At 42.2% G+C, this 27,594-nt stretch overlaps 1 protein-coding gene across 1 annotated transcript; it reads right to left on the bottom strand.

The window, feature by feature from the left end:
• Window positions 1-4,463: 4,463 nt before the first annotated feature.
• LOC146176670 (uncharacterized) lies at window positions 4,464-27,441 on the bottom strand. Its single transcript, XM_084581355.1, has 4 exons — window positions 27,421-27,441; window positions 25,198-25,743; window positions 23,763-23,796; window positions 4,464-6,078 (listed from the first exon to the last, which is right to left on the bottom strand). The coding sequence occupies exons 1-4, from the start codon at window positions 27,439-27,441 to the stop codon at window positions 5,594-5,596; spliced, it is 1,086 nt and encodes a 361-aa protein (XP_084437481.1). The 3' UTR covers window positions 4,464-5,593.
• Window positions 27,442-27,594: the final 153 nt, after the last annotated feature.

Below are 27,594 nucleotides of genomic sequence, written 5' to 3'. Positions count from 1 at the left end.
ATTTCTGTAGGTGCTGGCATCAGCGTAGACAGTCTGAAGCCTCACAGGCTCGGAAAAATTATGTGCAGGTGTCGGGTATGAAGCAGTTTGCAAGTGACAAAGAGTGGGACCTTTCGGGGCGAGGTCTGGCAGGCTGGGGAACAGCTGGGCGATGCGCTCCGCGAAACCCACTGCTGATGGTGCAAGCAGATACAGGGTGCCGAGCTACGGGCCAGGATTACATAATGATGACGTAACCCACACCTACAAACAAAATGTTACGGGGTGGCAAGCAGATGAACACAAAGAAGAGAGATGATGAGTGATGACCATGAAATTTTAATGAATCGTGGTGGGCCTAGTGCGACCATTCCTGCTCGCACCACTGCCCGCTTATTCCTTGTCCATAACAACACCATTGTGGTGGTGCTGAGCTACAGCTTACCGTGGCCTATTTCTGGTTATATGTATGCATCACTAAGCCAGAATGAAATTTTACAAGAAGCTCAAACTGCAGCAGAAAAAATCTTCTATAGAGTAACATATTAGTCCTGCACAAACCAAAGAACAAAAAGACTAAAGCTACACGCAGTATGCCTTTCCTTCATTCACATGTGTAGCGTAATATGACCAACATAAAATAAACTGGTAGTGTCACATGGTCAGTTGCAGCGTCCACAATTATTGCTGTGGCAACTCGTATCCCAGAAGGACTTTCAAGAACTGCTAACATACTTTCAATACCGCCTATAGACGGAGCACTGGGCCTGTAGCTGCCCAGCAGTTACATCGACAGTGACATTGCTCAACCCAGGAATATGTGCTCTGAAACAAATATTAGAAATGCCTTTCCTGGACAGCATCAAAATCCTCTGCCAACAGGACAATCTCTCTTGCCTAAACTGCCAACTTCATCGCCTCTACGAGGAATAGCAAAGACTGAGAGGAAGAGGATGAATTGAGCAGTAGCTTTGTAAAGAGCAGCAGGGGAACTGCTCGGAAGGGCAGAGGTATACTCGTCTCGTAGTCACAGTTAATGCCTTCATGGACGTAAGATGTCTGAGCATTGACATAAAGACATGCTTCTTGAAGATTACATTAGACTGCAGATCTGGTAATTTCAGGAGGCACTCAAAAAAAAAATTACGAGGGACTTTAGCAACTTAAGTAATGAAAGCCGAAAGCCTGAGTACCACATTCTATGAAACTGGCAGTAATTAGTAATTAATAAACTAAGTATGAACTCATTCATTACTTAAGCAAATGATTATTCATTCTTTAGTAAAGATTAAATTACTTATTCAGTTATTATTGATAATTATTTATTAGTAATTGATCATTGAATGCCATACGGCCATATAAGGCACGCATTACCTCATACTGTGGTGGTGCTATGTGATTGGTCGAGACCTCTACGTCGTCATCCCGCCTCGGCCAATCAGAACACCGCAAAAGCAGGATATATTTTGTCCACGACAGCATGAGCCATTAAAGGCTTTCGCCTTAATAATTACGGGGGTTTCTTTCACGAGCTGCTGCCAATGCCATGTGTGAAATGGCATTACTGCACTCCTGCATGGGGTTAGCTAAACTTAGATATGCAGAGCGACAGAGTTTGGAAGTGAAAAAGCTCCTCCTAGTCCTCAATTTCCAATCACCCTGTGAACCATTCTGAGTGAATCCATAAACTCACCCATAGCACTTCAGCACACCTATGACATCAAACAAAAAGCTCGGAAACTGCTAGATGGTCCCTCCTCGAGAGAAAGGTGCAAGCGTCCCATATTTAGAAATAAACAAAACAGAACCACAAATGCCCAGTGGTCTTACTGTCCTTATACGGTGGCCACCCTGTGTGTGCTTCCCATGACAGCACAGATCCAACTACACATTCCTTCACTCTCGTCCCATATTTAGAAATAAACAAAACAGAACCACAAATGCCCAGTGGTCTTACTGTCCTTATACGGTGGCCACCCTGTGTGTGCTTCCCATGACAGCACAGATCTAACTACACATTCCTTCACTCTCACCACAATGCCTAAGTCATTAAAGGCACACCAGATCTCTCTCCCCCCTCTCCCAAAATGTGGGAGGAGATTTTCATTTCTTCTCTCAACCACCTGCAACCCATAGCAGGTGGCATTGTGTTCTGCTTACACCTGATATGGTTGGAAGCTGGTGTGCTACACCGAAAATGGCGACAATGTGCAATCCTGAAATGGGTGTCTAAGAGCTGTGCTTAACAATTTCAATGACTTATGACTTCATATAAATGTGTGCATTCCAAATGTGTTCTTGTTACCCAAATAATATAGCATACCATACCTTTGTAACCATTCCATTAAACAAAAACGTTGCTTCTTACCCTGTAAAATCTGCAGCTGACCAACTTCCAGGGAAATCACGCTATCCACACCATGACATTTTTCATAAAAGGAGAATCAAATGAAGCCCACAAGATTACACAAACTGCTTTGCATGAAGCCGATTATTTCTAAACAAGATCAATCAGGAACATGTATTGACAGCACAAATACTAGATGAAAGCTTGCAACCTCAAGATTCACGGAAGGATGTGGGTTCTACTACAAGGACGTACACGTGACAATCATTTAATACAACCAATATATTCCCAGGGTACGCTGTACGCCTCTCATACCTCAAACATCTCGATCTGCAGAAACAATTCACAACCCAATAACCATGTGCTAAGTAATCCAACCACAAACCGACAGAAGTGGCCATGATTATAAACAGAGAACATAAATTTTCGCTTAAATATTTCACTCACAATAATTTTGAAGACAAATATATAAATTCAATTCCACTCAGCATCTCGTGTTAGTTGAAATGGCAGAGAATGGACCCTACAGGACAATGATGAGAAAAGATGAAAGACACATTTGTTGAATATTTAAACATTAGAGGCATTTAAAGAGTTTTACATAGCTCCATTTAGAAAAAGAATGAAACTAAACACAGGGGAATACAGAAACAATGAAGCACATACTTTTGTACAGCTAGAAGCTCAGCCGGACAATGTAAGATATGCATCACAATTCTTAAAATTAAATCGCTGCATCATATCGACTAGAGGGAAATAAGCAACTTCCATTTGGAGAGTACCAACACAAAATGAAAAAGAAAATTGTAAATTCACATCACAATAGTCATAGAAAAAAGAACCTACTGATGGCTGCTGAGGAAAAGTAAAACCTTTTTTGTAAGGATTAACTCCCGAGATTCAAAACTTAGATGTCATAACCACTTCTTGAACATCAGGAAAAAAAAAAAAGAAAGACTAAGACAGTAGAGCAAAAGCAATTTGCCACTAAAATAAAAATATGACATAAAAAGCACACAGTTCAGTTCAGGCGTTCAGTCGTGTCCGACTCTTCGTGACCCTATGGACCATGTCACGCCACGCTTTCCGGTCTCTCACTATCTTCTTAACATCACGTAGCTTCATCTGCAATGCCTCAAGAATGCCATCTAACCATCGCGTTCGCTGCCTACCCCTTCTCCGGCGACCCTCAACCTTTCCCAACATCAAATCTTTCTCCAGCGACTCCTCTCTTCTCATCAGATGACCAAAGTAGCTGAGCTTTAACTTTAGAATTTGACCCTCCAATGAGCAGTCAGGGTTTATGGTCGACAATATCGACTGATTTGATCTTCTGGCAGTCCAAGGAACTCTTAAGAGTCTTCGCCAGCACCACAATTCAAACGCGTCAATTCTTCGGCGGTCAGCCTTTTTCACAGTCCAACTCTCGCATCCATACATCACAACTGGAAAGACCATAGCACGGGTTATACGGATCTTGGTTGGCAGACTAATGTCTCTGCTCTTTACTAGGTGGTCAAGGCTAACCATTGCTCTCTTTCCCAGAAGCAGGCGTCTCCTAATTTCATGGCTGCAGTCTCCTTCCGAGGTAATCTTGGCGCCCAAGAACAGAAAATCTGTCACAGCTTCCACTTCTTGTCCATTGATGCTCCAGGACTTGATAGGGCAAGACGCCATGATCTTCGTCTTTTTAATGTTCAGTTTAAGCCCAAACTTCTCACTCTCTTCTTGTACGCGCATCAGTAGTCTCTTGAGTTCCACTTCACTTTCTGCCATTAAAGTGGTATCATCCGCATATCTAAGGTTGTTGATACGTTTTCCAGCAATCTTCACTCCAGCTGATGACTCGTCCAGACCGGCCTTCCTCATGATGCACTCTGCATATAGGTTAAATAGGCAGGGCGACAGTATGCAGCCTTGCCTCACCCCTTTCTCAATCGGAAACCAATCAGTAAGACCATGCCCAGTTCTGACTGTGGCCTCTTGCCCTTCATAAAGGTTCCTGAGGAGACAGATGAGGTGAATTGGAACTCCCATCTCTTGGAGAGCTTGCCACAATCTGCTGTGATCTACGCAGTCAAACGCTTTCGCATAATCAATAAAGCAGAAGTAAATGGGTTTCTGGAACTCTCTTGCTTTTTCCATGATCCAGCGAAGGTTGGCAATTTGGTCTCTAGTTCCTCTGCCCTTGCGAAACCCAGCTTGCACGTCCGGAAGCTCCCGATCCACATACTGCTGCAGCCTACCTTGCAGGATTTTTAACATCACCTTGCTAGCATGCGAAATAAGCGCAATCGTGCGGTAGTTGGAACAATCTTTAAAAAGCACACGTTTGTGGCCAATTCACTTCATCTACACCTCTGTTCTTGAGCAGAGAACTAATGCTTTTAAAAACAACAAGGGAAGACACATCGCATATTTTTTTAAAGTAACATGGTCATTTTTAAAGTAACTTGCAGGAATTATTGAAAGGAAGAAACCTTTGAACAAAAAATTGTTGCTAAAATAGGTAACATATGGTGTAAAATGGCATCCCAATTCCAACATAGCTAACAAGCTACACTGACCAAGATGCCCAGGATGGCGGCCTTCCATTTATAGAGCATCCCTAGTTGCTGCAAATAAAGAGTAGACGTCTAAAATGGCATGAGACTTGAATAGGTGAATGGAGACTGTATACCAAAAACAACATTCAACACAAGCTTTGTGGCAGTCACTTGGAAAGTCTAAACTTACTGCCAAAGTAATGCATGGCAGAAATATAAAGGAAATTTTTAATTGAGCCCTCAGCCGACCTGAAACCAGGATGTCCACAAATTTGTCCACATCCTTAAAAATCTCAAACAAGATAACAAGCATGACAACCAATCATGATTCACTGTGTTATAATCTTCTTCCTTTGTTGACATCAGCATGAAAACCAACTCAGCCAATCTTTCACGTCAGCATAATTAAGATTTGTCAAGTTTACGCACTATGATTTACAAAAGCTATTGCACAATTCACAGAATTGATGTATGCTATGAGATGTGTCACCTCCAAAGCTTTGCATACTATACTGATTTTCACATAAACAGACAGATATAAAGCAATTAGGAGAAAGTTAGTGATAATAAAATATTAGTTAAAATGCCCAAAATAAGAACACAGGTTTAAAGAAGCCTCTTTGGCAGAAAAGGTACATCACTCATTGCTCCAAAATTGTCCGGCAACCCGCAAACTTGCCAAAATGCTACCAAAACTGCCGCGACTGCATAGGACAGTTGGTTAGTTCAGGTGATAATTCTTTTCGTGGTAATTCAGGTTTTTTCTGTATGCAAATGTCGCAGAGCAAAAATGGCATGCAAATGGCTTCTCCTGCTTGTGGCTTCGTACATGAGTTTTCAACTGCGAACTGGTTACAAAAGCCATTGGACAAAAGTTGCAGCTGTGGGGTTTCTCTCCAGTGTGGAAGCGAATGTGCACAGCCAAGTAATCTGATGAGGCAAACTTCTTGGTGCAATGGGGGCACTGGTATGGCCTCTCGCCCGTGTGAGTGCGAATGTGACGTTCTAGGCTGCCCTTTCTTGCAAAGGCCAGGCCACTCTGGCTGCACTGAAAGGGACGCTCACTGGAGTGTGTAGCCTCATGGTTCTTGAAGTGCGTGCAATTGTCTGTGGCATACCCACACTCAGGGCACAAGAACCGCTTTTTTTCTCCAGGTGGTTTCCCTTGAATAAGTGAGCTGCTCTGGCTGTCATTTGTCACTGCACCTGCACAATAAAAGCATAAAATTACGACTATCATATAATTTACAGCCCGCCCCCCTCACAGGAAGGACTAATGAATGATTAAGATATTCCAAGGGCAGTTTCTTATATTATTGGCCCATGTGGTGGACAATTCAGAAAAACAAAATTCGAGACATGGGCCTTGAGATAAAAGATGATCTGACTTATTGTTAACATGTTTCAAATGCACGATAGATGCAAAGACAAGGTATTAAGAAATGCTAAAAACCCCGATGCAGTTAAAAAAAATAGCACTAACAGTGAATTACACAGTCTTCAGCACCTTCAACTCATAGAAGTATAATACCCATGAGGCGTATCAGTGAGCATTACTTTTATAGGTGAAAGGGTCCCACGGCACTCCAGGAACCAATCTACATTTTACAAATAAACCTGACTGACAATTTCAGCATAGCAAGACAAGATATGTAAATGCAGTTTCACTCAACACCAGCTGCAATGTTAAAAAAAGCACAGCAATATTGCTCAACACAAAATTATTGAACAGAATAGCTAAATGGGCAAGTTGTTGATACATGGTTGAAAATAAAACATGTTTCTATTCTTTCGTCTGTGTGTTTTGCGCTGTTTTATTTTCAGGAATTATTAAATTTACTCTGCCTTGAACACTTCAATCCAGGTAAGCATACCTAAAAAACAAAGCATAACAAATAATGTGCACATGCACACCAAGATGGAAGGGTGTGAGAAGAATGGTGGTGGCGGTAGTGAAAAACTATTTCCGTACAAAAAATAAATATATATATATCTTTGTAACACAAATGAAAAACTCTATTGAGCTATAGATGCCATTAAGAGTGCATGCTGATCTAATGTTATATATACTTTGCTTGTAATTCCTTAATTTCTGCATGTGTGTATCATACAATACACCAAGCATGAGCAGACATATAATGAACTGAGAACTGCCCAAAAAAGTAGTCTGTGAGAATCGTGTTAGCATCTGTAAATACAAAAGCACTTGGTATATATATATATATATATATATATATATATATATATATATATACCGGGTGTCCCAGCTAACTTGAACCAAGGGGTACAAAATAATGTATTTGAGGTAGGTCAGTGAAACCAATTGCATACAACTGCCAGCCTCCTTGCGCACTACAGGCAATTTTTTGTTTTGCAATTACTTAATTAGCTAATTATGTTAATTTTTCTAATTTCTTAAATATCGACTTTAGACCAAAAATGTGAATTGGAAAGTTGTAGAGCACCTTCAGAAACGCCCATTTCATTAATTGCGACAAAGAAAGTCTCACGTGTATCTTTTTTTCCGGGCTCAGAAGAAAACCCGCGAAATACAAATAATACCACGTGACTAGTGCACTTGTGCGCCGCGATTGTGGTGCTCTCAGTCGTGGTTTGGGCGAACGAAATTAGCTGCGGCCGCGTCTTCTTGGCCCCGTTCACGGTGACACCGTGGCCCCGTTAAAGCGGCAGGCCGATATGCCTGCGATGGCTTCCTCGCCCGCTTAAAGACCCGTTCACACTTGCGACTAGCAGCGGTCGCGCGACCGTTTTGGTCGAAAAGCGACAGTCGCAAATGGTCGCATCGGTCGAAAAGCGACTGCCGCGGTCCGATCGGGCGACTACTAGTCGCAAACCATTTCACCAATCAGCGAGGTCCCGGAGTACTCGATCGAGCACCTTCTCAATGCAATTAAAGAATACCCCTACCTTTTCAACAAACGGCACCCGGAATTCAAAGGCAAACAGAACGAGAAGGCGACAGTCGCAAGTGTGAACATCGGTAGTGGCGATCTCCTCTCCTCTGTCGCGCGACTACCAGTCGCGCGACCTCATCTAGTCGCAAGTGTAAGACGGCCGGCCCACGTGACGGTGCAGTAGCAGTGAGAGCGGCGAGCCGACACCACCGAGATTCTAACAAGGCCTCCTTCTCTCCCATCAGCGAACGTCACGACAAACGGATGAGCGATAAGGTATCAGCCAAGGTCAATGTACAACTGGTCGCGCAACTTGGAAGAAAACGCGTGCAGCTGCCTACTGCCAGCGGCATCAACTCGATGATGAGGGCTCCTGCGAACTGTGAGGCAAATTACTAGCGCACAGAAAATAAGATCTGCCAGAACTCCAAAGAACTAGAAAGTAAACATAATATTCTCACTCAGGAATGAATGCAGTTTTTGTTTCTTGTGTAAGAAAAAACGTGTCACATTTTTAATAATATTTTAACTTGTTTCTAACGGCCTCTCTCGGCCACTTATTATCCGCTGCGTAGTTGCCCAAAGCTCAGACATGGCGGCTTTTTTCATCCGCGGAATGGGTGCGTCATCGGCCCCGGTTCAACGTTCAGCGTTGCGCGCTGCGTACAGAGTGGGTTATCTGTAACAAACAGTCAGTATTTTATTATGCTGGTTGTGGTAGAGCTTTACAGCAAGGCGAAGACTGTGTGTGCTCGATGAGAAACTGATTGCCGCTGCATGTGCGCATTTCCGGACGATGGGACAATGCTGCGTCACAGCTCGGCGGTTCGGCTCGGCCTCCCAGGCATGTCGCAAAAGTGGTGGCTTAATTGCTTTACGGATACACGTCTGCATGAGCGGCGTATCGCTGCATGTTTTAATTGAACGGTGAAGGTGAGATTTTATTGCCCCCAAGATGCGTGTCGCATTGCTCAAAGCCTTCCGTTCCGCTCCCCTTGCTGCGTGTTTTGCTTACTGTGTCGTATTACCGCACCAACGTTCGCTGAACGTGCTTTAGCTGTTATTACAGTGATGTTCCTATTGTCAATGGGATCTTTCTCATGAACGTGTTAAATGCTTAAGTTGTAAATTTGTAACCTCACATTGACTCCTCTCAGTGGCAAATGAAGCGCGAGTAAAATAATGGAATCATGAACAGGGCGAGATTTATTGGAGAAAAGCTATATCGTAGATATTTTGACTTCTCAGCCGCATTAACTTCTAAATACTAGTAATCCCAATTTGAATTGCTTACCTAAGCTCTTACAGGTTGGCGTTCTAGCGCTAGCGTTAGTTATTCCGTTCGTTTGTTTTTGTTGTTCTTTGACACTGATATGTACTTTGTTTGTTAGCAAGATTTTTTACCCTTTTATAATCTCACCGCGTCTCGTTAGGAGACCTACGCTGAGGTCATTTTGTTATCACGAGGATTTCATGAAGACCGTGACGAATGAGCGGTGAACGCTTTCCTACACTTAAAGATTTCATTGTCGTGAATCGTCCATGTAAGTAATCGTGAATTAATAAAGCCTGGCTTTCTATGCAGCACAGCTTCACTCATTTATGCCCTTAGTGAAATGCCTCAAGCCATGTGATTCTATCCATGTGCTTGCCGAAGCCCCAGAATGCGTTTACATGACGCGCGACGAAAGACTAGGCTAACGACGACGGAGGCAGAACGATGCTATGATAAGGTGGTTAAAGATGCCGTAACATTTCAGTTAACGTAAAACTTGACTGTAGAAATCCATGTCAAGTTGGCTGAACAGTTACGGTGTCCATTTTTCTGCCTTATCTGAGCATCGTTCTGCCTCCGTCGTCGTTGGCCTTGTTTTTCGTTTACAAGTAAAAAGGCGATCAAATTCCCCGCCAAAATCACGTCCCTGTGACGTCACAAGAACGTCACGTGTTTGTTGTGCCTCACAGTTCGCAGGGGGCGCTGGGAAACTAAAGCCTCGCTCAGAGTCGACACGCAGGCTTCTATGGGAGTTACGCTACCATTTGTTCTTCTACCATGTATCAGCCGCTGAATCTGCGCAAACAGGCTTGGGTAAAGGGGCGAGATGACATCATGTGACTGACTAAAATTAGCGCTGCACCTTCGTTTGCCGGTTCTTTATCGCCATCCGCCTGTCGTGATGTAGGCTGCTGCGGTGCGCAGGCCTGGCCAAAATCGCGGTGGCGACGGCCGAGCTCGAGCTCGCTCGAACCATCGCCAACATTTCTGCCTGCCGCTGCAACGGGACCATCGGGTCACGGCCGCAGCTGATTTCGTTCGCTCAAACCACGAGTGAGAGCACCACAATCGCGGCGCACAAATGCGCTAGTCACGTGGTATTATTTGTATTTCGCGGGCTTTCTTCTGAGCTCGGAAAAAAAGATACACGTGAGACTTTCTTTATCGCAATTAATGGAATGGGGGTTTCTGAAGGTGCTCTACAACTTTCCAATTCACATTTTTGGTCTAAAGTCGATATTTAATAAATTAGAAAAATTAACGTAATTAGCTAATTAATTAATTTCAAAACAAAAAATTGCCTGTAGTGCGCAAACAGGCTGACACTTGTATGCAATTGGTTTCACTGACCTACCTTAAATATATTATTTTGTAACCCTTGGTTCAAGTTAGCTGGGACACCCGGTATATATATATATATATATATATATATATATATATATATATATATATATATATATATATATATATATATATATATATATATATATATATATATATATAGAGAGAGAGAGAGAGAGAGATTTGTTGCAATCAACTTGATTTAGACAGTAGAGCTGTCAACACAGCCAGCTGATCTCTAAATCTTATAATGCAATATAGGAGTTGTGAAGAAAAGAAATACTAACATATATTAGTCACAATTGCATGAGCAGTGATCAGTTACACTTGTGGGTGCAGACAAGACAGATATCAATGCATCACAAAAAGCTCAAGCATCCTGCATTTCCCTTTATAGCACATCTAACCACCTTAGTGGCAATGTAATACTGGCCACACAAACAGGCAGAATGTTCGAGGAAAGAGAGAATAAAATGGCAGAGAACTTACTGTGAAAAAGTTACATAGAAGCATGAATATATAGATATGTGCAAAAGCTTGTCGATACATATTGTAAACTGCAAAGGAATAAAGGGAGAGGAAATGTTGACACAGTGTGCAAAAATGCAATCCACATAACAGGTGATGTGGAAGAAACTCTTCAATCAGCTGCCCTTCAGCTGTGAAGGAAGGTGAGCAGTAATGCCTCTTTATAGGATATCATGAGTAGTGATGAACATGCAAAAAAAAAAAGTAAAAAACCTAACTACGGGCAATTTCAATGCTTGCTCAAGAACCTTTACTGGAAATCAACATGGACAACTCTTATGACTGCAGAAGGATATAGTATACAGACGTAATTACTTGTCATTACATGAAATGGAGGTTTTTGGATTGAAATTTTTTTCCGGGGCCAATATTACGGTCGTAGAAATATTAAAAAAAGAATGTTAGTTATTCAATTTGTATTTGAAAATTACCAAACAGACTGAAAATATTTGAATTCATAGCAGTTTCCCTGCACTGCACACTTCACCGCAATGTTTGACCACGTGGGCTGTGCAGTAAGACATCTTGGAAACATGAGGCCATTTTTAAACTGGGGCCTTCCTTACAGTGTGCTAAAAGAAAACACCTGACCGAACTAGGAAAAAAAATTTCTACTTTGCTTTCATCTCATATGCAGACATTTGTCATGCAGTTGTTTGTCAGATAAAATTATTGTGGTGTAAATGGTTCTTGGCACTGTTTTTCTAGCCCATTCGATAATTTGAGAAATCTGTTAATTCAGACGTCATTGCTAGTCCCTTGAATGCTGAATTAATGAGAGTTTATCGCATTCAGCGTTAAGTTTGGTATATAAGATACACCTTCTCTTATTTAAAGGTTTTCAACAAAAAATTTGGTATACCAGACAGACATCAATTTATCCAGGTTGGAGCAATAGGACTTGACTATACATGCTCGCGCGACCATCGCAAAATGCTCTGTGCCAGAAAAAAAAATTATGTGCTAATGAGAGGAAGAAAAGAAGCAATGCTCATACATGAAAGTACTGTCATATAGTAAAAGTAGTTACACTTTATTATTACTGAAATCAATTAAAGGCTTCATCTTCAGACATGCTATCAAAAATACTTCTATGGGGTACTTTGGCTCACTAAACTGCAATAAGGCGAAAGCATCTATACCGCGTTGGTCCGAAACCCTCGACTACGGATACTCTTTCTGTTTCCACTCCCACCTTCGCGATGTTTGGTGTAAGCTACCAGCCAATATATAAAGCCCCGCTTTAACCGAGCTGTATGAACGTGCCTGCATGGCCTAGGGATAACCTGAATGCAAGGGTTTTGGCAGACTGATTGTGATATCCCCCACCCATATGAAAGGAGAGGCCCGAGCTGGCAGCTCCTGCTAAACATAATGTCAGAAAGCCCTACGTCCAGTTAGTGCTCGGACATGTCAGCTGCCAGCTACCACCTCGCACGTAACGAAAGCATTACGGAAGGACACAATCCATAAGCATGGGCCGTTAAAGGCTATCGCCTTAAATATGCATGACAATTTCTAGCGGCAGCACAGGGGCCACTTTTTTGTGCTCATAGTCTCTGTGCTGATTGCTGCTGTCCTCGGGCGCTCTGACATTCGTCAAAGCTCACCAAGGAAGTGGGGAACACTCAAGCAGTAACCCCCCACTACAAGATGTCGCAAATCGCAACTGGAAAAATGGGTCTTTCCCCGGCTTGCCTTGGTAGTGTGGAAAGGGTGAGCAGCATGGATGTCGCCAACATATTGACATTTCACTATATTCATATAGTGAGGCGACCGTAGCTATTGTAATTCCAGAAGTCACTACATCCATCGTTTCATGATAAAGCTCAGCTATGAACGTTGTGCGAAGCAAGGAAAAAAAAAAGACTTAAGATGCACCATTGTATAGGATACACTACTAAAATTTTGTTAAAAAAAAAAAACACGTGTTGTACGTCGGAAATTAAGGTACTGCATTTTTCTGTACGGTCAGCACTTTTGCGCAATTATAGTTTAATTTCATTTACAAATACCAAGAGAGTTCTGAAAAATCTTTTCCTCTCATCAGATATTCAACGTTGGATTTGATATTTAAAGGCATTGTGTCTGATATTCGTATGAGAAAAATTCAACATTCGCACATCCCATGACATTATGCAAAATGCAAACAAGAGACTGCAGCTAAAGAAAACCGAAGGCCATGAAATTTTCATCATATCCAAAAGCAGAACAAGCACTGCTACCAAAAAACCAATTTACTTTGGAGTAACTTACACTTGTCATTGAGGAGAGCTATTTTGGCTACTGGACAGAAGAAGGAAACACAAATATGACACCAGATAAGAACAGAAGGAACAAAAACAAGGTCATCACTAAGGCCTGGCACTGAGAAATGCCAGCCAAACTGAACAGTGCACAGTTCCTAATACTGATATCTATATTGTTGCGGACGACATCAAGGAAGAAGAAGCGGGCAGTGGGGCGAACAGGAGCGCTCGCGCTAGGCCCGGCAACATTTTCATTAAACGTCATCTCACTGCCATCGACCATCTCTCTGTCCTCCGTTCTCCTGTCTTCATCGGCTTGCCGCTTCGTAACATTTGGTTGGAGGTGCGGAGTACTTCATCATCACCCCCTCATCTTGGCCCGGACGTCGGCGCCCTGCGACTTCTTGCGCTGTCGGCGAAAGGTCAGGAGGCACTGCATGGCTGTTCCCCAGCCTGCCGGACCCAGCAAGACCTTGCCGTTCCTCCGCCCCGTCCCCCCCGCCCCGACCACAAGACACGACGAAGGAGAGACTGACCCGAGACGCCACACATGACCAAGAGACACAAGGAGAGACCCGAATGACCTAATGTGACCCCACTGACCTGATGTGCCGACCAAGGACCCTACGACCCAAGACACCGATACATTTCAAGACATTCTCCCCTGCCTATGCCATGCGGTGCGTGCCTTGGCCTCCACCATCGAGTCGTGGCAACGTGTGGCCCGAGAGTGTCCTGCCAAGGTTCATTGCGAATCATCGTGCTGGCAAGCCATTCTATTCTTCCTTCTTCCTCTTCTTTTTCAAGCATCTAGATACGCCCATCATCATGCCATGGAATCATCAACATCGAGCATTTCCTCGTCCACGATCGGGACGATCACTCGGTCGCCCCGGGTCATGTTGCGGACGTCATCAAGGAAGAAGAAGCGGGCAAAGGTGCAGACAAGAGCGCTCGCGCTAGGCCCGGCAACATTTTCATTAAACGTCATCTCACTGCCATCGACCATCTCTCTGTCCTCTGTTCTCCTGTCTTCATCGGCTTGCCGCTTCGTAACAATATCAAGCCACAAATGCTGCTTTCGCACTATGAGAAAGTACAGTAGAAAGCAAGGTGATAGCATTTCTCACACTCACACCCTAGGTATGAACATATTCCTTTACATCAAAGCACAGAGTTCAAATGCGATGACTTAAAACGTATCTACAGGCCAGCGCATCTCAAAGTTAAATGAAGCAATTATGATGGAGACCTGATTACAGAGGCACAAAGGTAGACTAATCAAGGACCATACTGTGACCAAAGTATGATAAGGTGATATAACCAATTTCTGCAAGCCATTCTCGGGAAAGAAAGCCTGCACCCACTGGAAACCTGGTGGCATGGGAAAAGAAATGTGAAAATACTTTGCAGTTACAGGATTGGATAATCAGATAATCACACCCAACTGGCTGGGCATCTTTCTTATGAAAATTGCAACAGTGAAAGTGGTTGCATCCCTTGAAACAATGAAATCATGGGATCCAAACCTGCCACCAGCAGCAAGTGTTCTGTACTGTCCATTTTGTTATTTGCACAATTACATAGTCACATTTATAAAGACACACACAAAAAAAGAAAGAACCGATAGTTTGTTTGACGTCACCAGCTGCTGGCTCCCTTTATATGTATCTCGTATTAAGCCGCTCAATTTCCCTACATTTGTTAGCAAATTATCCAAATGAGGTCTTTTAAAATGGTAAAAGTGATGTCTTACGCAGATTAAGACAATTTCCACATAACTCCCACCCTCTCTGTTAGATCTTTACATTCCACGTGACACTCACGGTAACCCAGGACGTTCCGCATATTGTGTTATGGATGAGTGTGGCACACAAACTCTGTGAACAATAGGTTACACACATAACACAAATCCCTAAGAAAAAAAGGATACTCGGCAGCTGTCGCCATATATGGATTAATCAGCAGAGCAACGAAGATGAAATTCGAAGGTCGTGGGTTCAGATCCCACCAGCTGAGTGTCTGATGTCATTTGACTTTTGTCAACCACAAAAAAGGGCACTCTATGCTATCCTTGGCATCATGGCTATTGATTCGCAATATCTGCCATGTCATTCCCTCATTCTCCCTACATTTGTTAATATATGTGTGTGGGTGAGAGATCTCGACAGAGGGGTCTTGAAATAAAGGATCACATAATTCAAAGCTTATACCCATCTCTCATTAACATGACAACAGACAAAAAGCTTACCCGACAAAAAAGAGAGCTGACAGTGTAGCCAAGTAAAAGATTAGAAATCCTGCGGCAATGCACGCCTTCCAATCCGTCCAATTGGAACAGATAAAGTGCAGCAACATCGCATAACATAGTAAGGATATCCGAAAGAATCACTTTACAGGTGAAATCACCAACTCACCAACTGGACAGCTCCAACCATAACCTCAAAAGCCATCCACTTCAGAACTGCACCACTGATAGATATGACAGATACGTAAACACAATGAAAGTGATCTGTGAAGACACACAAAATACAGTTTTATCCTCAAGCAGACCAACTACCCTAGTGCTATGTTAGATGCACACACTCATCTTTGTTTTGCATGGCCCCCCTTGTAAAGTACAGCGCTAAGCCTCCTTTCTGGAGCAGTGCCACGTGTTACCAACAGCACAGATGGTTTCGGAGGCCCACCCCTACTAGAATCAAACAGGCATAAAAAGAATGGCATTAGTACTGAAACACTTGGTCACCAGACCATTCATGAAATTTAGCGAAATGTGTATTCCACAATATAGTGCCCAGAAAGAACCAGTCACTTCTCTGAACTACGAATTCGCAGCATTTTCCGTTTTAGCATAAGTGACCCCCTTCGTGACAAAGCATGCAGCTGCAATCCCCAAAAACCAGAAGGCACAGCTAAATTGTCATGAATAGGGTTCAAGAATAAACTGGAAGGACGGCACTTTCAATAGGAAAGGTAAAAGAGAAATATATAAGATAAAAGTTCATCACATAAGAGGCTGGTAAAGAAACACCATGGACATCAAAAGAAAGCTCTTTTTCTGAAGTTGAGAGGAATGCCTTTTAATGCATAAGCCACTGGCTTATCCCCTGGAAGAGAGTTAATCTGCAGTGAGGATGCTCTCACTTGAGGTCTACTCGATTTGGCTGCACTTTCTACACCAGTTCTGGCAGGATCTAAGGGGGGTGCCCTGAGCGTGCAGCGCTAGTTCAGCTAGTTCAGGTTTAGTTCAGGTGCAGCACGACACTAGCGCCGCTGGCACTGCACGCTTGCTGCACTCGCTGCACTTGGCAACCGACCAGTTCAGAGACTTGATGAACTCACACTGAACTAGGCCTGAGCCTTTGCAAAAGAAATAGCAAGGTGCAGGGTTCCCGCACTCAATGAACTAAGTGCAGCCAGTTCAGCCAAATCGAGTAAAGCTTATACTAATCGCATTTGTGCTAGCTGCTGCACTAAGCAAGGATCAAAGATAACTCAGATCTGAAAGAGAAAATTTCTGCCCGGAAAGTGTGATTACCTACCAAAAGACAAGCCACAAACAGATTACAATAAAAACGCACAGTTAGAATTGTAACAGGCAAAAAAAAACAAAGACATTTTGAACAACTGCATGACTTGTCATCCCAAGTGCTCCTGAAACAAGTACAAGCAGCAAGCACTGTCTAGCACACCTTCATCTCTTCACCAGCCTCATTTCAAATCAAAGTGAAAACACCATGAAGCACATCTGAAAGCAAAAATCTTATTGTAGTAAGAGTGAAAGTTGGGCGAGTTGAATCTGGTTCATATTGATGGTAGTGCAAAAAACAAGGACCAAGGAGTAGAAGGACAGAACACAAGCAAGCCACGGAATAAATACCCATCTCATGAGACTAAAAACAGAAGAGAACAAATTTGACACAGCATCAAGAAAAGTGCAGGACACGATACAGCTGGTGGGGGTGCTTATTAACTGAGATAAGGTGCAGAAGCAAAGAACTGCATAGTCAATAGCAAACAGTAATTAACAAAAAGAAGGAATCAGAGAAAGAGATTAGTTCCATTTGTGGTCTAGGTATGCCGGTTCTTTTTGTGTTAAAGAAATCGACGGGGTGCTTATGCATGTATTCCTTTGTCTTGAATTGTAAAAAGTCCTCGTGATTTAAATGTGAGGTCATTCATTCCCTATCGGTAGATAATATTTTCGCTTGCTCATAAAGGGGCTTGCATGTTTTCTTGCACACGGGCCTACATTTCGGCTTAGTCTTTACATCCCTCTTGCTCTAGATCGCCTCAGGGCTTCCCAGACGGCGCAAAGACATTGTTATGATCGTCACCATTGAGATGTGCGCTATCCGCCTGGCTCCCAGCCCGTCGTGTGAACCTATGTGAGAAACACTTGCCTCGTTACGTGGGTCCCTACCACATCTTGCAGCAACTTAGTGATGTGACTAACAAGATCATACCCCTGCCTCTCATGCCAGGCTACAAACTGTCCACATCCGTCGTCATAAACCCTACTATTCCCGCTCCTCGGTTTAGCAAGCACCGGGACCGTGATTGTACCTCAGGGGGGTAGCATTACAGTGTGTAGCCGATATGTAGAAAGACAAGAATGTTATGGTGCCGTGTTGAACGACGACACTGAAGCTGTTAAGTTGGTGAGCACAGATGTTCCGGAGGTGCACCTGACTTCGAAGTATGACTCTTACCACCCTAGAATGCCACGTAACAATATTTCACCACAACCCATTATGCATCAGACTGAAGAAGCAAGCGCTTACTCCTTCCTTTTGAAAAAACCATACTCTCCTCCTTCACTTTCCAATGAATTCTTCTGCGTTTCCCCTCACTCCCTTCCTTGTCCAGGTGAATCACTCCCCTCCAGATTTCCTTCTCACTCCTATTTTGAGCTGTTCCTCTCTTCTCACCATATATTTCTGTCTTTATCGTATTCACCGTTCTGCTTCTTCTCATAGCAGCACCTTGTGATTGCACAATATTCAGCACTTGTCATAGCCTCCTCCTTCCAAGGTAGCCACATTCAAGGTTCCACTCACATGGCACGTGCTTCCGTTCTCGCCATGCCACCCACTGCCTCTCCCACACTGTCTGTCTCCCATAAATGTAGGTAGGGAATTCGACCTCTCCCTTTGGCCACCTTCCAGCCATAATAAATGACAGGTGGTGCTTCACACTGCTACATGGCACAGCTGCCAGGTGGCTGCTATGACCACAAAAGGTTGCAAGCGACCAAACTGAATCTGTGTCACAAGGTGGCCTTGGCAACAGTCAAATAGGATACGCCGCCCAGGGCACCCATCCATGGTATGATTTAGAGATTAGGTTGATGGCAAATCAACTTAGTTTGAATCTTGATAAAACTACCTACATCATATTTAGGCCAATAAACACCACTCTTCAATGTAGTATAGTAATTAAATATAACAGCAACGTTATAAAGCAAGTTACAAATCACAAGTTTCTAGGCGTTTGGTTCAATGAAAACCTTTCATGGAATACGCACATTCTAAATTTAGTAAAATACTTGAGCAGAATTGTAGGATGTCTTTACAGAATTTCTAATTTGGTACCCGTTTGGTTAAAGGTTTCAATTTATTATGCTCTTTTTTATTCCAGACTAACATACTGCATTCTCATATGGGGAACCACTAATAAGTTGCTTATTCTCGAAAAAAAAAAGCCCTTCGAGCTTTTGAAGGTTATTACGGTACACCGCGCGACTTGCGGACAGAACCCTTGTTTAAAAAATATGCCACTTTACCGCTTATCAGATTTACTACTTTAGTCTTCTGCAGTACATTCACCATAATAGGCTGTATACTACTCTACCTGATAGATCTACAGTAACGTATGATTTGCGAACCGGAAAAAATCTTGTACCTATTACTCGAACCAACTATGGAAAACAAATTAACTTTTCAGGTGCCATCCCTTATCAACAACACAACACCAAAGGTGGAATTTTCATTGGCACCTAGGGTAATTAAAAAGAATGTAAAGCAATAATTAAATGAATATCCCCTATAGTTTCATGGATGGTAGTCACTGTAGTTTTCTCATATGCAATCTTTTTTGCTATAAAATTTAAGTTATTGAGTTGATTTGAATATCTGATGAATACTGCATGTATATATCGTAAGAGTTGCATAATGCTTTTTTTATATTTTATATACACAAGAGGTGTGTGCTGTTGTCTGCTGTTGTGTTTTTTGGGAGCCAAGGCCCAGTCAGGCTTATCGCCTTTGGCTTGGCTTTCCCTTTCTTGTGGAAAGAAAGAAATAAACTCCAAATCCAACTATGAAACCACAAGGATATGTACCTTTTCAACACCTTTCAGAAGGCGCCAGTAGCTTCGGCTACCATTCGGCATTTCCTCAGCCCCAAACATAGTATTTTAGAAGACCATGTGTCAGATCCTAGAGGGGCAGAACATGAGAAGAGCATGCCAAAAGGTTGAAGGCAGTGCTGGAGAGGGCCAAAAAGCAGGAGCTCACTTTCAACCTGAGCAAATGTAATCTGGGCCAAAAGCAAACAGAGCTCCTTAGTGATGTGATCAGCAGCAAAGACATTTCTCCCAGTCCATCACTGGTTCAGAGCATTGATGACTTCCCACTACAGGCTACTAAGGCTGATGTGCAGAGGAGATCACGGTTGATAACCTATTTTCGAAAAATATTTGCCAAACCAGTCTGCTGCTAGTACTACCCTGGTGCAGGATGCCGGAATCTTTGAGTGGACTAATGCACATCAGGCCGAGTGGGAAGTGCTAAAAGCTTGCTTGACCTGAAGTCCTGTTTTTCCACTGTTTGGCTCAGTAAAACGTGTGAAGGTGTCAAGTTATATCTCGCAGTACGGGCTTAGGGCAAGAAGTTTAGAAAAGCATCCTGATTCCTGAAGGGTAGTGGCTGATTGCCTATGTCTCTATGATTCTTTCCTGAGCAAAAAAGCGTTACTCGCAAATTGAAAAAAAGGCTTTCGTGGTCCCACTTAGTTGGAAAAATTTTACTATTTTGTTTACGGTTGACAGTTCAAGCAGAAACTGACCACAAGCCTCTCACTGTAATTGCACAGAAAAGTGTTGGGGATATGCCACCCAGTTTGCAGCATTGTTTTTTTTTATATTGCTAATGAGGAATGACTTTCATCTATAGTATATCCCTGCAAAGAAGTTCGTGGTGCCAGCCTTACAGTCCAGAGCCCTATCCATGAGCAAGGCCGGCAATATTGAGCTGGCGGATGTGGTGGTGCATGCAGTCAAGCTACACTTTGTCGATGACGCCTGGTTTGTGAAACTGCTGAAAACCCTAAAACTGCAGAGGTGGTACGTTGTTTCCAAGGTCTCAAATTCCTTGGGCCTTACAGCCCCTTTGCTGGTGAGCTGACGGAGGTTGCCGGTGTACTGTTTAAAGGAACAAAACTAGTCATTCCCCATACCACGCAAAAAAAAAAATGCTAGAAGAAGGCTTGGGCTAGAGGACCGGTCTTCTCGCCAGGCCTCTCTACTGGCATTGCAACATTTATTCACGATTGTCACATCTGCCAACAATTTCCCTATCAGCAGCCAAAGGAGCCCCTGCTAATGCAAGAAGTTCCATGACTGCCCTGTGCAAAGGTACGAGTTAATCTGTTTGAGTATGGTATTACATAAGAGGTGGGTACGTGTACGAAGGTTATATACAAAATAAACATAAGGAGTGGGTACACGTATGAAGATTATATATGTCTTAATATCACATCTTCTGTAATACCCCCAAACTGGGGGTCTTTAAGGCAATAAAGTGATGTGATGATGATGTGATACGGTGGCAATTCCTATGTAATAGCATACGATGCATTCTCTAATTTTCGTGAAGTGGAGCGACTTCGAAATACCACAGCGCAAACTGTCATAGCAGCGTTGGATAGGATGTTTGCTTGACAAGGCACACCCCTGGAAGTCAGCAGTGACAACAGCCCACATTTCACGTGAAGGAAATTCTGACAATTTGCCGCAAAATATGACTTTCAGCATTTAACCCCCATTCCCTATTTTCCCTGCTCTATTGACCTAGAAGAGAAAGGGGAGCAAATTGTAAAACGCATTCTAGACAAGACATCAGTAGATTGCCTTACAGAGTCACAGGTCTACACCCTTGGAAGACTGTCGGTGTTCAAGCGTTCATGGGCCAGAGGCTGAGGTCCAGACTTAGTATCGTATATCCCTGCTCAACCGGTCAAACACAAGCAGGGCTGCTGCAGAGGAAGGCATCTGCAGCCACTGCAAACTGCTGACATGGTACAGCTGAGGGAGAAGAACAATAGGCCTGGAAGAAGTGGCTCCACCAACATCGCTGGTGATAACCGAAGAAGGGTATGAGTTATGACGCAACAGGGTGCACCTCTCCCTATGAGAGATACCTTTGTGAATAAGGAAGACCGCAAGGAGGCTGACCTGGATGCCTCTGAAGCTGAATCTATGGTCAAGGCCAAAGTTCCAGACATTGTACAGCATCAGTCCACCCCGCCTTTCCTCGCCGACTCAAACATTTTCAAATTATCAATGAACGCCTAATACCTGACTGACATCTTCCACTAGTTTCCTGTTCTAACCATTTATTGACAAGCATGCATCTATATTCAGCCATCCCAAAGGTTAAAGCTACAAAGATAGGCAGAACCTTGCTCCAATTAAAAGAGTGCCAGTGTTACGCAGACATAATTAATGCACCAAGCTCTACATCAACATGTGTATTGAATACCAAAATAAATGTGTGTCTTACTGACAACTGACGGTGTTTTTCCTTATATTTCAAGGATTGAAATAGTGTTAACTGCTGTAGCCTTTAGCGGCCAGCATGTCCATATATGGTCACAGGTTATGTAGATCATACAACAATGCAATGATCAATGAAGAGCAACGGTCATATGTAACAATGCAGCAGCAATAATAGTTTGCACATGGTGATACTGTATGGAAGTAAGCCGAAATAAAACATTTAATTACAGAAAAAATAACACAAAGACCCTTCTTTCCTGTTATCTGCTACACAAACACAAGAAAAGGCTCCCGTTATATAAGAGAGGACAGGTTGGAACAGATTTAATGGTGACGAGTTGTCAGCACGCACATGGAGAACATGAAGACAACATCCCTTTAGCTTACTGGGCAGGCTACTTATACTGTTATGGGGCAGTAAACTGATGAACACAGAGAACAGAGAGGACTGATGACCATGAAGCCAAGATTACACAAACTGCATTGCACGAAGTCGGTTATTTAAAAACCAGATCAATCAAGAATATTAGCGTTGACAGCACAAATACTAGATGAAAGCTTGCCAACCTCGTGATGTATGAATTCCACAACAAGGAGGTACACATGACGATCCTTTAATACACCCAATATATTCCCAGAGTACACCTCTAACACCTGAAGCATCTGTAACGGCTAGAAAAATTCACAAACCAAAAGAAGCAGCCATGATTACAAACAGAGAACAAATTTTCACAAATATTTCCCTCACAATAATTTTGGAGACAAATATACAAATTCAATGCCAGTCAACATTTCGTGTCAGTTGAAATGGCAGAGTATGGACTCTACAGGACAATGATGAGAAAAGATGCCGGACACATTAGTTGAATATTTAAACATTAGAGGCATTTAAAGAGTTGTACCATAGCTCCCTTTGCAAAAAGAATGAAACTGAACACAGGGGAACACAGAAACAATGAAGCACATACTCTTGTACGGCTAGGTCAGCTGGACAAGTAAGATATGCATCACAACTCTTAAAATTAAAATACTGCATCATATCAACTAGATAGAAATAAGCACCTCCCATTTGGAGAGCACCAACACAAACAGAAAAAGAAAATTGTAAATTCACATCACTCACAGCCATAGAAAAAAGAAATAATGACGATACCTGAGGAACAGTAAGCCTCTTTTGTAAGGATTAACTTTCGAGATTTAAATTGTAGATGTTGTAACCACCTCTTGCACTTTAGAAAAAAAAAAAGGCAAAGACAGTAGAGCATAAGCAATTTGTTAATAAAATAAAAACATGACATAAAAAAGCATCCACATTTGTGGTCAATATGCTTCATCTGCAACACTGTTCTTGAGCAGAGAACTAATGCTCTTAAAAACAACACGAAAAGACACCTCGCATATTTTTTTACAAACGAGACACAAGTACAAGGTACAAAAACATGGTCATTTTCAAAGTAACTTTCAGGAATTATTGAAAGGAAACCTTTGAGCAAAAAACTGTTGCTAAAATAGGTAACATACAATGTAAAATAGCATCCCAATTCCGACGCAGCTAACAAGCTACACTGCCAAAGATGCCCAAAAAGGCAGCCTATTATTTATACAGCATCCCTAGTTTCTGCAAATAAAGGGGACAGGTTTAAAAAGGGCATGAGATTTGAATAGGTGCTTGGAAACTGCAAACCAAAAACAAGATTCAACACAAGCTTTGTGGCAGTCACTTGGAAAGTCTAGCCTTGCTGCCAAAGTAATGCATGGCAGAAATATAAGGGAAATTTTTGATTGAGCTCTCAGCTGACCTGAAACCAGGATGTCCACAAATTTGTCCACAACCTTAAAAATCTCAAACAAGATAACAAGCATGACAACCAATCATGATTCACTGTGTTATCATCTTCTTCCTTTGTTGACATCAGCAAGATAAATACCTTTCTTTATGATGAACACCAACTCAGCCAATCTTTCATGTCAGCATAATTAAGGATTTGTCAAGTTTATGCACTATGATTTACAAAAGCTATTGCACGATTAACAAAACTGATGTATGCTATGAGATGTGTCACCTCCATAAGCTTTGATTAGTAAACCCCGTTATAGTAAACTCGAATATAGTGAAAACTCTGATATAGTAAAGTGAAACCGAAGTCCCATATCTTCCATAGACTCCATAGAATCTTCCATAGACGAATGTACATATTGCCCTCTATATAGTAAAGATATTTCTGACAAAAATCGGTTATGGTAAAGTGCGTCTGGGTGCGGCGACATTGCTGTATGCGCACTATCAAAAATTGCAAAGGAATTAAAAAAGAAGAAAAAAAAAACACCGCATGTTCTTTTAAATGGCTTCACCACTAAGCTTGGTAACACTCAGGAGAAGGCAACTTACGTGGGCCTTGGAGCCGTGAGCGAAAGCATGCAGTGCATAGAAAAAAAAAAAAAAAAAAAAAAGCTGTCTACAAGCCTGGAAAAAAGGGGTGCGGTCCATTCAGAAAGTAAAGGAGAGTAAAAGTGCAGCGAGAAATAGGGAAGAGAGGAAATGACAGAACATTCATAGCACTGTGCAGCGCGAGGCAGCAGTGGCAAGAACTGGAGGTGTGGCATGTGCAGTTTTGCAGCACTTGACTGCCGCACGCATTTCTCATCTATTGCCTTCTTACTGATGGAAACAGCAGAAGATGACGCCGTATTTATGCAACGCTTTGGTTTTCACATGAAATAAAACTCAGTTGTATTCATAGCCACGTTGCCCTCATGCTTAAGAAGTACTTCAACAAGATGTAAACAAAAAAATCTTATAATTAAAAAAAATGGGATGGAGAAACGATAAGAGAGAGATGGAAGGTATTTGACAGTGTTTTTTTCATTAAGCAACAATACGTGTTCAGCAAGAAGCCATTGAGTTACTAAACAGCAACTTCAGGACCATGTTATCACCAACCACTGCTATAGTAAAGACCCTGGTAGAGTAAAGATTTTTGCCGGTCCCAGTTACTTTCCTATACAGGAGTTCTACTGTATATTGATTTTCACATAAACAGACAGATAGAAAGTAATTAGGAGGAAGTTAGTGATAATAAAATATTAGTTAATATGCCCAAAATATGAACGCAGGTTTAAAGAAGTCTCTTTGGCATATAAGGTACATCTCTCATTGCTCCAAAATTGTCCCGCAACCCGCAAACTTGCCAAAATGGTACCAAAACTGTCACGACTTCACAGGACAGTTGGTTAGTTCAGATGATTTTTCTTTTCATGGTAATTCAGGCTTTGTCTGCGTGAAAATGTCATAGAGCAAAAACGACACGCAAATGGTTTTTCTCCCTTGTGAATTCGTAGATGAGTTTTCAACTGCGAACTGGTCACAAAAGCCATTGGACAAAGGTTGCATTTGTGGGGCTTCTCACCAGTGTGGCAGCGAATGTGCACAGTCAAGTTACTCACTGTAGTAAACGTCTTGGTGCAATGGGGGCACTGGTATGGCCTCTCGCCTGTGTGAGTGCGAAGGTGACATTCTAGGTGATCTTTCGTTACAAAAGCCTTGATGCACTGGCTGCACTGAAAGGGGCGCTCTCCAGAGTGTATCGCCAGGTGGTACTTGAAGTTTGTCTGAAAGTCTGTGGCATACCCACACTCAGGGCACAAGAACCGCCGTTTTCCTCCTGATGGTTTCCTTTGAAGTGAGCTGCTCTGGCTGTAATTCGTCACTGCACCTGCAGGATAAATACATAAAATGATGACTATCACATAATATACAGCTGGTCCACCTTGCAGGAAGGGCTAATGAATGATAAGGATTTTCCAAGGGCACTTCCTTATGTTAGTGGCACATGTGGTAGAAAATTCACAAAAACAAAATTAGTGACATAGGTCTTGAGGTAAAAGATGATCCGACTTAGTGCTAACATGTCCCAAATACACGATAGTTGCAAAAGACTAGGTATTAAGAAACGCTACAAACCTCAATGCAGCTAAAAAAAATAGCACTAACCATGAGCTACACACTGTCTTTAGCACTTTCAACTCTTAGAAGTATAATACCCATGAAGCATATCAGTGAGCATTACTTTTAGAGGTCAAAAGGCCCCATGGCAGTCCAGGAACCAATCTACGTTCCACAAAGACATTTGACTGACAATTTCCGGATATTCAAGACGGGATATGTAAATGCAGTTTCACTCAACACCAGCTGCAATGTTAAAAAAAGCACAGCAACATTGCTCACGACAAAATTACTAATTTACTTTGGCTTTAACACTTCAACCAAGGTAAGCATACCTAAAACACACAGCATAACAAATAATGTGCACATGCACGCCAAGAAGGAAGGGTGTCAGAAGAATGAAAACGAAATCTACTGAGCTACAGATGCTGTGCATGCTGATCTCAAGTTATATATACCTTGCATGTAACTCCTTAATTACTACATGTGTGTAATCATAAAATACACCAAACATGGGCAGATACCTAATAAACTGAGAACTACCCAGAATAAGGATTAAAAAAAACACGATTTCAAAGCACACCTGCAGATGTACTGTCTGTGAGAATTGTGTTAGCACCATTAAATAACAACAGCACTTGGTACCGCTATACATATATAGAGAGAAATTCAATGCAACAAGCTTGATTTAGTTAGTAGAGCTATCAATGTAGTGATTTTCAAGTCCACACTATGCTGCATATGGGATGTGTGTGGATGACTGCACTACACAGTCAACTGATCACTAAATCTTATAATGCAATACAGCAGTTGTTAAGAAAAGAAATGATATATTAGTGACAACTGCACGAAGAGTGACAAGAAACATTAATTGTGGGCACTGCATCACAGAACAGTCAAGCATCCTGCCTTTTTCTTTTATAGCACATAGAGACATTATAGAGAGATGGCAGAGAACTATCTACAGCTGGAAAAGTTACACAGAAGTATGCCAGATATAGATATGTTGAAAAGACTGTTGACAATTTTGTAAACTGAAAAGGAGTAAAGGGAGAGTAAATGTTGACACAGCGTGTGAATATGCAATGGATATAACAGGTGATGCGGAGAAACTCTTCAACCAGCTGCTCTTCAGTTGTGAGGGAAGGTGAACAGCAATGCCGCTTTAAAAGGCAAATGTGAGTAGGGCAAACCTGCAAAAAAAGAAACAACAAAAAAACAAACAATATTAGTAAGTAAAATATGTAACTAAGGGTAACTCCAGCGCTTGCTCAGGAACTTATACTGGGAATCAACCTGGACAACTCCTATGACTGCAGAAGCATATATACACACAAACTATATGTAACTACTCTAAAAAGGTTTTGTTTCCTTTGCAAGTGTTTTTCTTGCGACAATATTATGGTTATGGAAATATTTTAAAAAATAATGTGTTAGTTATTCAATTTGTATTTGAAAATTACTGATTAGACTGAAAATATTCGAATTCACAGCAGTTTCCCTGCATTCCACACTTCACCACAGAGTGTGACCATGTGGGCTGTGCCAAACATAATGTTATAAAGCCCTACCTCCAGTTAGTGCTCGGACATGTCAGCTGCCAGCTACCGCCTTGCAGGTAACGAAAGTGTTACGGACGGACGGATACAATCCGCAAGCATAGGCCGTTAAAGGCTATCGCCTTAAAT

This window comes from Amblyomma maculatum, chromosome 10 (genome assembly GCF_055883805.1).
Source record: "Amblyomma maculatum isolate TAMU_Amacu chromosome 10, ASM5588380v1, whole genome shotgun sequence".
In the NCBI taxonomy this organism is placed as follows: Eukaryota; Metazoa; Arthropoda; class Arachnida; order Ixodida; family Ixodidae; genus Amblyomma; species Amblyomma maculatum.
The sequence above is the reverse complement of the archived record's forward strand: the minus strand, read 5'-3'. Positions and strand labels throughout refer to the sequence as shown.